Source organism: Sapajus apella, unplaced genomic scaffold, assembly GCF_009761245.1.
Source record: "Sapajus apella isolate SASKATOON/1434 unplaced genomic scaffold, GSC_monkey_1.0 scaffold15, whole genome shotgun sequence".
Taxonomy (NCBI): Eukaryota; Metazoa; Chordata; class Mammalia; order Primates; family Cebidae; genus Sapajus; species Sapajus apella.
Window position 1 is genome coordinate 1,194,465 of NW_022436955.1, and position 12,821 is coordinate 1,207,285.

General features: G+C 52.0%; 1 protein-coding gene across 3 annotated transcripts in view; it reads left to right on the forward strand.

Annotated features, from left to right (window-relative positions):
- Positions 1–12,296, forward strand: part of NLRC5 (NLR family CARD domain containing 5) — a 95,644-nt gene extending 83,348 nt beyond the window's left edge. For all 3 annotated transcript variants that reach the window (XM_032283951.1, XM_032283952.1, XM_032283953.1), the window contains exons 39-49: positions 2,673–2,756; positions 4,863–4,946; positions 5,341–5,424; positions 5,765–5,848; positions 5,991–6,068; positions 7,104–7,187; positions 7,275–7,346; positions 7,611–7,694; positions 9,848–9,931; positions 10,272–10,355; positions 11,163–12,296. In XM_032283951.1, coding sequence (XP_032139842.1) covers positions 2,673–2,756; positions 4,863–4,946; positions 5,341–5,424; positions 5,765–5,848; positions 5,991–6,068; positions 7,104–7,187; positions 7,275–7,346; positions 7,611–7,694; positions 9,848–9,931; positions 10,272–10,355; positions 11,163–11,274 — 934 coding nt within the window. In that variant the 3' untranslated portion in view covers positions 11,275–12,296. The remainder of the gene's footprint in view (positions 1–2,672; positions 2,757–4,862; positions 4,947–5,340; positions 5,425–5,764; positions 5,849–5,990; positions 6,069–7,103; positions 7,188–7,274; positions 7,347–7,610; positions 7,695–9,847; positions 9,932–10,271; positions 10,356–11,162) is intronic.
- The last annotated feature ends 525 nt before the right edge of the window (positions 12,297–12,821 follow it).

The window sequence follows — 12,821 nt, forward strand, 5'->3', positions numbered from 1 at the left end:
GTGATGGTGGTGGTAGTGGTTAATGGGGAAGGGGTGAGTGACTGGTGACGGTGCTGATTGCCACATGTTCGGTGAGTCGCATGCCTAGGAACCTTTGTTTGTTTTGTGAACACAAACTGCCTTGTTTCTGGATGGACCCAGGTGAGCTGAATGCCCTTCCATGACCTTCTACTTTCTTTTCTGGCTGAATGCCAGCAAGAATGTTCGTCACAAGAAACAGAACACACAACTCAAGGCAATCCAAGATAGAAATGGATTGGCTTATGTCATGGAAAATTATGAGGCTCCTGACTTCAGGCATGGCTGGATCCAGGGGTTTTTGTATTTATCAGGCTTCTCTCTCACATACTTCACTCTGGCCCTTGCTCTTTCTCTGTCCACCTGGGCTTCCTTCTCAGGCAGGCCATCCCTGCACCTGCAGACTTTCTCCCAGCTTAGTGGAAAGGGAGTACCTTTCTTTCTGTGGTTACAGCAAAAGGTCCTAGATTGAGTCTCACTGAACTAGCTTGGATCACCTGACCCACCCTAAAGCAATCACTGTGGCTCTGAGCACTAAATATTCTCATTGGCCAGATCTGGGCGCATGCCCACCCTATTTTCTGGACTTAGAGGGGTGGGTGATATTTCAGGGTGCGAGTAACAGAAGAGAAAACAAACTCTGGGCAGAAAAAAAATCTACAGCTGTCCACTACCATTTGTCTACAGCTGTTTCCTTGGTAACTGGCAGTTTTTACTACTCTCTGCCATAATCTGAAGTCACCAAATTCTTAGAAATGCCAGAAACAGCCTCAGTCTAAAAGGCGGTCCCTGCCCCGCACGGATTCCTGTTTAAACAGTATCTGGACAGAAAATTTAACAGGATATTTTCTGCTTTTCCTCTCTTAACTTTTTCTGATGACCAAAAATACTCACTGGCTATAAAAAGTTCCATCATTATAGAAATATGGAACCAAGAACGTGAAATGCCCTGGAGATGACACCACCTGAGGAAGCTTCTCTTTAACAGTTGGTGAATTTCTCTCCAGACCTTTTTTTCCACATATGTTTTGAATTCAGCTTGAAAGTAGCCTTTTGACTTTTTGCCCCGTAACAGTGAAATTCTTCCACTTGTCCCTCTTTGCTTCTCCTGGGGAGAGGATCAGGTAAAGGGAGAAGAGGGGTTGCGGAGACCACTGACCGCAGGGCCCTCCTGACGTCTCACTGGTCTGCTTCTTGGTCCACTCTCCATGTGCCTGCGCCTCAGCTCAGCCTTCTCGAAGCTTTTATTCAAGGGATTGGCGCCCCAGTGAGGTCATTCATTGGCTCATTCATGCATTCAACAAATACGTATTGAGTGGGGCAGCTGGGCCAGGGACAGGTGCCTCGTGGTACCATAAGGGACAGGACAGATTCATCCATGCCCCCTCCACACTCACAGCCTGGCTGGGGTCTTTTTCTTCCTCCTGATTTCCCAGGCACCTAGTGCTGCTCCTTGCCTCAGTTTCCCTATCTGTAAACTGGGGATAATGATATCTTCCCTGTCCAAAGGAAGGGGATGGATCCTCAGTGCCCAGAGATCTCTTCCCATCTCAGATCTGTCATTTCCAAGTGTGTCTCCCCATGGGCAGTTTTCCTCAAATCCAGCCGGCTTCTTCCATCTTGCATCTTCTTGCATCTGCCTTATTATTATTATTATTATTATTATTATTATTTTGAGACAGAGTCTCGCTCTTGTCAGCCGATCTCAGCCCACTGCAACCTCCATCTCCCGGGTTCAAGTGATTCTCCTGCCTCAGCCTCCCGAGTGGCTGGGATTACAGGCATGCACCACTACGCCCTGCTAATTTTTGTATTTTTAGTAGAGATGGGGTTTCACTTTGTTGGCCAGGCTGGTGGTCTCGAACTCCTGACTTCAGGTGATCCACCCGCCTTGGCCTCATAAAGTTCTGGGATTACAGGCAACAGCCACCATGCCCGGTCGGTTCTGCCTCTTAATGTGCGAACTTGTACACGCAGCCTCTCAGCTTCTCTGTGCTTTGGCCTCCTCGTCTTAACTTTGAGGACAACAGCAATCCCCCCGCTAGGGTTGTTGTGAGGATTAAATGAGATAATATGTTACGTTCTTGGAGCCTGGTGCAGAGTGCAGACTCTACAAGTGCTAGCCATTGCTGTTATTCTCCTCTCCTGCCTAGGCGGGGGCCCTTTAGAAATACAGTCGTCTGGGTCCCCTATGGTTGGGGCTCAGGAATGGGAGTTCTATAGCTTTGGGTTCTGTTCCTGAAGCAGCCACTTGGTGCATGACCTTAAGCAAGTTCTCTAACTCTCTGAGCCTCGGTGTTCCTCACCTGTAAAATGGAGATCTTTCCAGATCTTTCCACCTTTCCAGATTGCCCAAGCCCTGAGTTTGGCCCACATTTTATGCTCAATATGTGACCACCATTATTACTGATCATTGGACTGGGTCCAGTGTGGTTCAGAACATGGAACTACTGCCTGCCTGACCGCAGTAATTCATGCCGAGAAACAGCATTTGGACCTCTCAGTACAGCTCGTTTTGTAGAATGTTTACACTGTGTGGATATGAGTGGCTGTCTTGGAGTCCCTAGACTGGCTAAGCACAGAGGCCTCAGACCCCTGGACTGGACAGTGCTCCAGCCCTGAATGCCAAGTTCACCTGGCCTCCTCTCCTCCAGCCTTAGTCACCTTCTGCTGAATGGTTCCACCTTGGCCTTGCTTACTCGCGGACTAAGCCACATGACCCTCCTGCAGAGCCTCCGGTGAGTGACCCGGTGGCCCATGGGAATGAGTGGGAGGACATACTTCCAACTCAGCTGGGAACACATCGGGGGAAGCACTGAGGGCACCTCCCTGCGGATCCTTTGTGGCTCCCTCCCAGGCCCATCCCTGTGCCCTCCTAGGTGAGTGCCCACTGCTCTTGCCTTCTAATGCCACGAGCTTCCTCCTGGTGACAAAAGTGACTGAAAGAGTTTAGGCCTAAGTTGTAGAACAACCCCTGATGCACACACAAGTCACCCTGAGCTCTTGTTAAAATGCTAATTCTGCCGGGTGTGGTGGCTCATGCCTGTAATCCCAGCACTTTGGGAATCCGAGGCGGGTGGATCACCTGAGGTTGGGAGTTCAAGACCAGCTAGACCAACATGGAGAAACCCTGTCTCTACTAAAAATACAAATTAGCCAGGCCTGGTGGCGCATGCCTGTAATCCTAGCTACTTGGGAGGCTGAGGCAGGAGAATCGCTTTAACCCGGGAGGCGGAGGTCATGGTGAGCCAAGATCGCACCATTGCACTCCAGCCTGGGCAACAAGAGCAAAACTCAGTCTCAAAAAAAAACAAGCTAATTCTGATTCCCCAGGTCCCCAGGTCTGGAATTCTGCCTAGATTCTGCTTTTTTCTTTTTTAAATTTTTGAGTTGGGGCCTTACTATGTGGTCCAGGCTGGAGTGCAGTGGCAATGCACAGGTGCAGCCATGGTGCCCTACAGCCTCAAACTCCTGGGCGAACGCGATCCTCCTGCCTCACCCTCCCAAGTAGCTGGGACTACAGCCCTCAGCCGTTGTACGCAGCTCTGCATTTCTAACGAGCTCTCGGGTGGTGTCAATTCTGGGGGCCACAGAGCACACTCTGAGTAGTATGGGTCTAGACTCGGATGGGGTGGCCTTCCTATATTCCCTTTGTGATCTCACTCCCTGCCCGCTAGGATAACTAAACGTGACACTTGCTTTCAATGTGATTTTTCCAAATATGAAATGTTGTGACTGAAGGCAAATCCCAGCAGTGACACAAGGCATGGCTTTGTTTATATCCAAGCACCCCTCCTACCCCCAGCTCTGGCAGAGCACGGCAGGCAGGGAACGAGGTTAGAGAGTTTGGCAGGATATATGTATTATATTGGACCATTTCACCCAAAATGAATTTACTGAAAGGTGATCCCTTAAAATTTATTTATTTATTTGTATTTTATTTATATTTTTTAAGACAGAGTCTCGCTCTGTCGCCCAGGCTGGAGTGCAGTGGTGTGACTCAGCTCACTGCAACCTCCGCCTCCTTGGATTCAAGCTATTCTCATGCCCCAGCCACCCAAGTATCTGGGATTACAGGCATGTACCAACACACCCAGCTAATTTTTGTATTTTATTTTTTAATAGAGATGAGGTTTCACCAGGTAGGCCAGGCTGGTCTTGAATCTCTGACCTCAGCTGATCTGCCTGCCTAGGCTCCCAAAGTGCTGGGATTGCAGGTGTGAGCCACCATGCCAGGCCCCATTAAAATTTAATTTGCAAAATAAAAGAAAGTAAAAACAACATGCAGACAAATACTTCCCAAGGGGCTAAGACCATTTGCCTCAGCTGTTTTGTTGGTTTATCCCAACCAGGCATAGCAAGGTTAGGGCTCAGCAAAGACAATACCCTGGGTTAGGGAAAAACCTACCATTGGCATAGATGAGAACACGATACACCCCTGAGAACTGATTTGGGTGAATCAGGGAACCCCATGTGAAATTGGTATTCAGCCAGGCCAGCCCGGAGACCCCTGACATAGAGGCCAAGGTGAAGCTTGCCAAAGAGATGTAGAGACTGCTTCTTGGCCAGGGGCTCTGGGTTTATTTCCACCCAACCTGTAAGTCCCTAAGTCTCTGGCCAGTCACAGCTCACTGCTGGGTCTCAGTTTTCTCACCTGGACATTGGGGACAATAATTCCCACCTTGCTCACTACCCCCAACCTGCCATGATCCCCAGAAGTTTTGTAACTAGCATATGAGTTCCTGGGTGTGTAAAGGCTTTGCAAACTGTAGAGTTCTTAGCACAGGACCTGCAAAGGCCTTTAAGCTCCTGAAAGCCTCTTGGTCTATTCCCTGCTTTTCCAGACTGAAGAGGAACAGTATTGGTGATGTGGATTGCTGCCACCTTTCTGAGGCTCTCAGAGCTGCCACCAGCCTGGAGGAGCTGGAGTGAGTTGCCCATCCTGCCCCCAGACCCAGGACAATTTTGGCAGGGAAGGATGTCAAAGGCAAGGGGCTACCTGAGCACGCCCTTAGCTTCTTCGTCTCATCCCCTTCACCCACTTCTACACTGTGTGACCAACCTGGGGCCTAGAACCTTGGGGGGCCCAAAGACAGGATATAAGAGTGTCAATTGCCCCAAGAGGGATTTAGGTTGGATAACAGGGAGAACTTCCTAAACAGAAGCCAAGAGTTAAGAGCTGTCACTCAACATGGGGTAATGGGCCTCTCTCAGTGTGAGCTGAGGCCCTTCCTGGGACTTCCACCTCCCCTTCTGTTCTGGGAGTGGGGTGTGGACAAGAAGACATGGTGGAAGGCTGATGAAGGTGTTCTCTTCCCCAAGCTTGAGCCACAACCAGATTGGAGATGCCGGCGTCCGGTACTTAGCTACCATCCTGCCCGGGCTGCCAGAGCTCAGGAAGATAGAGTAAGTGGCCAGCCCTACGCAGGAGGGCAGCAGGGGCCACACCACGGTCCTAGGAGACACTGGCCCCTAGCTCCGGCCCGCATGCTGAAATCTCCCCTGCGCCAGCCTCGGTGTCTGGCATGGGGGCTGGGTGACCTCCTGGCCCTCACTGTGGGACCTTAAACCACCCCAGCCCCTGCTCTTCTCTGGGCCTTTCTACCCCGTTGTCTGGGTAGGTGTGTGGTGTGGGGAGGGTTGTCTCTTAGGCCCCCTGAAGCAGGGGTGGCAGCCCCAGCAGATGTGCTGGGGTGTCAGGGAGAGGGGGCGTCAGAGGACCTGATGGCTGCCCCCGCTCCCACAGCCTCTCAGCGAATAGCATCAGCCCAGCCGGGGGAGTGAAGCTGGCAGAGTCTCTCGTTCTTTGCAGGCGCCTGGAGGAGCTGATGTGAGTGTCTGCCCAGGAGGCCTCTGCCCTCTGTGCCCCCCCCAGGCCCACTTGGCTTCCTCTCCCGCAGTGGGCACAGGGCAGGGCAGGGGTCCTGAGTGGGCCGGCCCAGCGCTCAATGCTCATTCCTCTCCTTTTCCAGGCTTGGCTGCAATGACCTGGGGGATCGCACAGCCCTGGAGCTGGCTCGGGAGCTGCCCCAGCACCTGAGGGTCCTGCAGTGAGTGGCCCCCTGCCCATGCCATGATGCGCTGGCGGGGAGGAGGGTCCCGGGGAGCAGTGGGGGTCCAGGCCCCCATCGGTTGAGCTTCTCTGCCCCAGGTCAAGCTGTGGCATGTCTTAGGGCTGGCTACCCTCCTTCCTGCCTGTTCCTCCCCTGCCTCTGACGCCTGCAGCAGAGAAATCAGGAGGCCCAGCCTAGTCCTGGCTCTGCCACGGGCCCCTGCCTGCCCTTGGCTAGACCCCTGCCCCTTTTCAGCCTCGGTTTCTTCACATGCAAAAGGGGTACAACCATCCCAGCTCAGTGTGCCCTGTGAGCCAGTCCCTGAGGCTGAATGAGAAATCCTAGCAGAGGCTTTGCGGGAGCGCAGGGCCAAGCAGCATGGCCTTGGCACTTCTCAGCTGAAGTCTATGGCCTCATCAGAGCCTCACTGGCAGCCCCGGGGGGATGGGACTTTATTTTATTATGGTTATTTTTAAGATGGAGTCTGTCTCTATCACCAGGCTAGAGTGCAGTGGTGCAATCTCGGCTCCCCGCAACCTCTACCTCCCAGGTTCAAGCAATTCTCATGCCTCAGCTTCCAGAGTAGCTGGGATTATAACATGTGCCACCATGCCCGGCTAATTTTTGTATTTTTAGTAGAGACAGGGCTTCACCATGTTGGTCAGGCTGGTCTCAAACTCCTGACCTCAGGTGATCACCCACCTCAGCCTCCCAAAGTGCTGGGATTACAGGCGTGAGCCACCATTCCCGGCCGGTGCTGAGATTTTTATGTGCTCATTTTTCCAGGGAAGGGAACGAAGGCCGGGAGAGGTGTGGAAAATTTTCCTTCCTCATACACAGAGGACCCAGGTGTTGAATTTGGGATCTCAGACCCCAAAGCCAGGGTTATTGATATCCACTCAGGTCCTGTGTAGATGGAGAATTAGCCAGAGTCTGTCTACAGGCTGGTGCTGCAGCCTGAGACGAGGCTGAGGGTGGGGGCTCTGGAAAGGTCCCCAATCCCCGCAGGCTCACCCCCTCCTCTTTCCCCAGCCTGCCGTCCAGCCATCTGGGCCCAAATGGGGCCCTGAGCCTGGTCCAGGCCCTGGATGGATCCCCCCATGTGGAAGAGATCAGGTAAGTAGGGGCTGACCCGTCCAGGCAGGGGGACGGTCCTGGGTGGGTCTGGGGCTTCCTCTCACAAGTGTCTCCCCTACCCTGCAGCTTGGCAGAAAACAACCTGGCTGAAGGGGTCCCACATTTCTGTAAGGGGCTCCCACTGCTCAGACGGATAGAGTAAGTAGCCTCCCCTGCCTGCCTAGGGGGCCAGCGGTAGGCTGAAGGCAGCTCTTCTCTGACTGAGCCTAATACCTGGTGAGGCCTTTGAAGTGATAGAAGCCCCAGGGATGGTGGGGGCCTAGGTCAAGAAAGGAAGCCTTTCCTAAAACTCCTAGCTCACCCCAGTCCCTCCCTCCTGTGCTGACTGTGGGAGACAGGACCTGCCAGATCCCCTGACTCAAACACCTTCCCCTCCCATTCCTCGCCCTTTTCCATCCGCAGCCTGGTTTCCTGTAAGATTGACAACCAGACCGCCAAGCTCCTCACCTCCAGCTTCACACTCTGCCCTGCCCTGGAAGTAATCTTGTGAGTGATTGGAAGAGCCCTGAGCTGAGCTGGGAAAAGGAACAGTGGGGAGGCGGGAGGGGGTTGGCTCCAGCCTGCTGTGTGGCCTGGAGCTGCTCCCATCCTCTCTGGCCGGTCCTCCCATTTGTAAATGGGGAAGATCATTTTTGCTCAGACATCCTCTCAAGGACGTTTTAACACCTGAGCTGCGGGTGATAACAATTGAGCTTCTCCTGCCTTTACCCACATTTGTAGAGTGGTGGGAGGGGAGGTGGGCCAGATGGTCTCTCAAGGTTGTTCGTCCAGTCTTCCTTTTGGGGGGCAACTGGATAGACCACCTTGCCTATTGATGAAATCTCCGTTGATGAGCCACTGCTGGTGCTGAACAATGGCTAAAGACAGGAGAAAGCTGCCCCCAGACCTCTGGCTGGCCGTGCCGGGCTGTCTGTTAGCAATCAGAATCCCCAGACCTTGGGGCCTTGCAGTGCTGCCTCATGGGTGAACTAGAATTCTAGGACCAGCCTGGGACCCTAACCATGACGTGGAGGACAAAGCTGTTTCCTAAAGAACAGGACACGCATGATTACAAGATGACTTTAGTTTGCACCCTAAAGGTCTTGACCCTTCTCATTACACCAAAGAGAAAGTCTCAGATCAGTGCTAACTCTTATTTATTTATTTTATTTTATTTTATTTATTTATTTTTTTTTTTGAGATGAAGTCTCACTCTGTCGCCAGGCTAGAGTACAGTGGCGTGATCTCGGCTCACTGCAATCTCTGCCTCCCAGGTTCAAGCAATTCCCCTGCCTCAGATTCCTGAGTAGCTGGGACTACAGGTGCACACCACCATGCCTGGCTAATTTTTTTGTATTTTAGTAGAGACGGGGTTTCATCATGTTGGCCAGGATGGTCTCGATCTCCTGACCTCGTGATCTGCCCGTCTCAGTCTCCCAAAGTGCTGGGATTACAGGTGTGAGCCATCGCGCCCGGCCTCATCTTTACCACCTAACTCTGGATTCTCCCTTTTTAACCAATAGGGGCAGATCACAGACCCAACATCTTAGGAAGGCATATGTTCCAGCTGGAAGTTAATTCCATCGTTTGTACTATATTTGTTTTTGTAACTACCTTCTATTTGGGGTCTGTTACACAAGTTTTCCATTGATAGTAGTAATAAATGCTTCCTTTTAAGATTAATTTTTTTTTTGAGACGGAGTCTCCCTGTGTCACCCAGGCTGGAGTGTGATGGTGCAATCTCAGCTCACTGCAACCTCCACCTCCTGGGTTCAAGCGATTCTCCTGCCTCAGCATCTCGAGTAGCAGGGATCACAAATGCTCACCACCACACCCAGCTAATTTTTGTATTTTTAGTAGAGACAGGGTTTCACCATGTCGGTCAGGATGATCTCGAACTCCTGACTCTGTGATCTGCATACCTCGGCCTCCCAAAATGCTGGGATTACAGGCATAAACCACTGCACTCAGCCAAGATTAATTTTTTAAAGTAAGGAAAAAGAGCAGGGCGGGCCTGGCGTGGTGGCTCACACCTGTAATCCCAACACTTTGGGAGACCAAGGCAGGCAGATTGCCTGAGATCAGGAGTTCAAGACCAGTCTGGCCAACATGGTGACCATATCTCTACTAAAAATACAAAAAAACCCCAATTAGCTGGGCGTGGTGGTGCATGCCTGTAATCCCAGCTACTCCAGAGGCTGAGGCAGAGGAATTGCTTGAACCAGGGAGGTAGAGGTTGCAGTGAGCCGAGATCATGCCATTGCGCTCCAGCCTGGGAGACAGAATAAGACTCTGTCTCCAAAAAAAAAAAAAAAAAAAAAAGAAAAGAAAAGAAAGAAAAAAATAAAAGAAAAACGAGGGGACCGATTTAAAGAAAAATATGATGCACCGTAAATACAGGAGGTGCATGTATGTGGCAAAAATGGCAACATCATATGAACAACGTTATGATCCAAACTTAACTGGGAGGGGAGCAGAGAGGAAGGTAACCTGCACCCTGCCGTCTTCAGGGGAGGATACAGAAGCACCCTATTAGGCAGCCTCTCTTGCAAACCCTCATCCCCAGGATTGCACCCCCCTCCCTCCCCACTCACTGCCTGATCTCCGCTCCTCAACCTCTCTGCTCTCCTGCCACTGACCTTGGGACCCCTTCCCTGCAGGCTGTCCTGGAATCTCCTAGGGGATGAGGCAGCTGCCGAGCTGGCCCAGGTTCTGCCGAGGATGGGACGGCTGAAGAGAGTGGAGTATGAGGGGCCAGGGGAGGAATGGGGTGGGCTGAAGGGGGACCTACGTCCTGGGAACACTAAGAGGCCACTGCGTCAGTCCCCTGCCTCCCAGAAAGACCTTCCTTGAGTTGCACAGTCTGGCCTGCTGCAAGCCCCTGCCAGGCTGTTTCCCCTGGGTTCTAGCCTCCAGCCCTCCTGCTGCACCCGCCCCAAGTCCCCTGTTGTCTTTTGGGTTCTCTGAGAAGGTAGTGTGGGAGACTGTGTACCCCTGACCTTGGCCTGGGGAGGGGGCCTAGGAAACCCTCACACGATTCTCATGGCTGTTTCTCTTCCCCTCCCCCCACTGTCCACTGAGAAGCCTGGAGAAGAATCAGATCACAGCTCGCGGGGCCTGGCTTCTGGCTGAAGGGCTGGCCCAGGGGTCTAGCGTCCAAGTCATCCGGTAACAGAGGCCTGCAGGGGCAGGACGGTGGGTGGGAGGGCACACCAACCCCTAGATCTAACGGGATTCCCTGGAGGAGGCGGCAGGGCCTAGGTTGGGGATTATCAAACGAGACTTGAACCCCTCCACCAAGAGTTTGGCAGCAAGTGGACTTGGATCAAATCCCAGCCCCGCTGCTTGCCAGCGGTGTAACTTTGTGGCAGTAATTCAACCTCTCTGAACCCCAGTTTTCTCATCTATGAAATGAGGATACTGATAGCATCTATCTCAGAGAGTTGTAAGGACTAAACGAGCATATAAAGCACTGAACCCAATGCCTGGTGCATAGTAAGCTCTTAAAATGGTAGCTATAATCAGAGCCATCACATACAGTTGTATAGGTTGTGCACTGCACAAGGGCATTGCACCTAAGGGGCACCATTCACATCATCAACCTGCTAGATTTCTAGCAAATGAGAGCAAAGCGCCTTGTTCTACCAAAATCAGTATATTATGACAATTTCAGACAGATGGCAGTAAAACATCTTGAAGAAAGGGGACCTTTTCCTTATTTGCACAAATGTGTCATATGAGTGTAGCCTTAGCTGGCATCACTACCTCCCAGGGAGGAAGGCTGAGTTGGGGAACTCAGGAGGCAGCTGTGGGGGATACCCTCTCCCTAGGTCAGCCCATGCTGGTCGAACACCTTCCTCTGCCAGGTAACTCTGGGCACAGCTCTACCTTTCTGGGACTCGGCTTCCCAATCTGCAGATAGGACAGAGATCAGAGGCGGGAGGATGAATGAGTGCCTGTCTCCATGCCTTACAGCCTCTGGAATAACCACATTCCCTGCAACATGGCCCAGTGCCTGCAGAGCCAGGAGCCCAGGCTGGACTTTGCCTTCTTTGACAACCAGCCCCAGGCCCCTTGGGGTACCTGATGGCCCCCTCAAGACCTTTGGAATCCAGCCAAGTGATGCTCCCAAGTGATCCATCCTTTGCCCACTGGGATAAATGACTCTGGAAAAAAAGAGCCTCGGCAGGTGCTTTGCACTCCACCCAGGAGGAAGGACATGCGTCTCCTGCTGCAGTCCTCAGGGAGAACTTTTTTGGGAACCAGGAGCCAGGTCTGGCCAAAGGAGTTCCCTGCATTACGTGTGGTATGTGTGATCAGTAGGGGACACGTGGCACACAATGAAAGTGTCATGACAATGTGTGACACATAAGGTTAGATGTGGCAGTGTGACCCCTTGACATGTGGCATGACATGAAACTCAGTGTGACACATGTGGTCAATGGCATGGGTCCTGGCATCCCAAGTGGCAGGAGACATGATTGTTGGTCCACATATGACACATGACAAATGTCCATGTCACAGGACTCATGGCTGGCCAAATGACCTCAGGCTGGCCCAAGATCTAATTTATTAATTTTAAAGCAAATACATATTTATAGATTGCATGTATGGAGCAGCTAAGCCAGGAAAAGTCTTCCACCCAAGCTGGGAGGGGAGAGCATCCATGCACTGACCAGTCCAGGGACCCAAGGGCCAGGGCTCTGGGACAAGCCAGGACTCAGCCATAAAGTCCCCTCCTGCCTCAATCCTCAGTCTACCCATCTGTAAACTTGATGCCTCCCTTACTTACATACTAGCTTCCAAGGAGTTGGGGCCCAGGTGGAGGTAGGGCCAGCCCGGCCTTGGGAGTGGACAAGTCCAGTCTGTCCTGTGTACGGGACAAAGCCAGGTCTAATGGTACTGGGTGGGGGCCACTGCCAAGACCATAGGCTAGGCTACTGGCTCCAGCTACTACCTTGGTGTGATTCAGGTGTGATTCACACGCACACACCACACACACACTCCACATGTTACACAGTGTTTTTGTTACTTCCAAGGAGAACCAAGAATGGCTCTGTCACACTCAAAGCCAAGTTTGATCAATAAATGTGATGGTCTTCCACTCTAGCCTGAGTCCAATGTTTCCCGCTACCCCACTAAGTCAGAAGTGGTTCACCCCCTGCCCTGGAGTCTCAGACAACAGAGAGGTGTGCTGAGGGAGCACTGGCCTGGGAGTCCGGAGACAGGGGTTCCCAGCTCAGACCTCGTCTCTAGTCACGTGGTAATGGGCCAGTTTCTTCCTCTCTCCAGCCCTCACCTGCAACACGAGGGTGTTATAGAAGCTCAGCGTGCTACAAAACATTTTTTGTTTGACTTGCATAACATTGAAACTACTTTCTGAATTCACTGTCTGTATTTAAAATTGGGAACTTTACATAAAAATTCCGATTCTGGTTGCTTTGAAGTGCTAATCCAGCAGTCCCACTAAAGAATCACATGACTGTGCCTTTTAGATGCACACATATCCCTCAGCTTACTGCAGTCTCCACCACTCTCCATTGTCTTGACACCCCACCCGCCCCCACTTTCTACTGCTCCCTGACCCTGACCTAGAGAGTCTGCATGGATATGTTGTACCAGAGGAACGTGGCT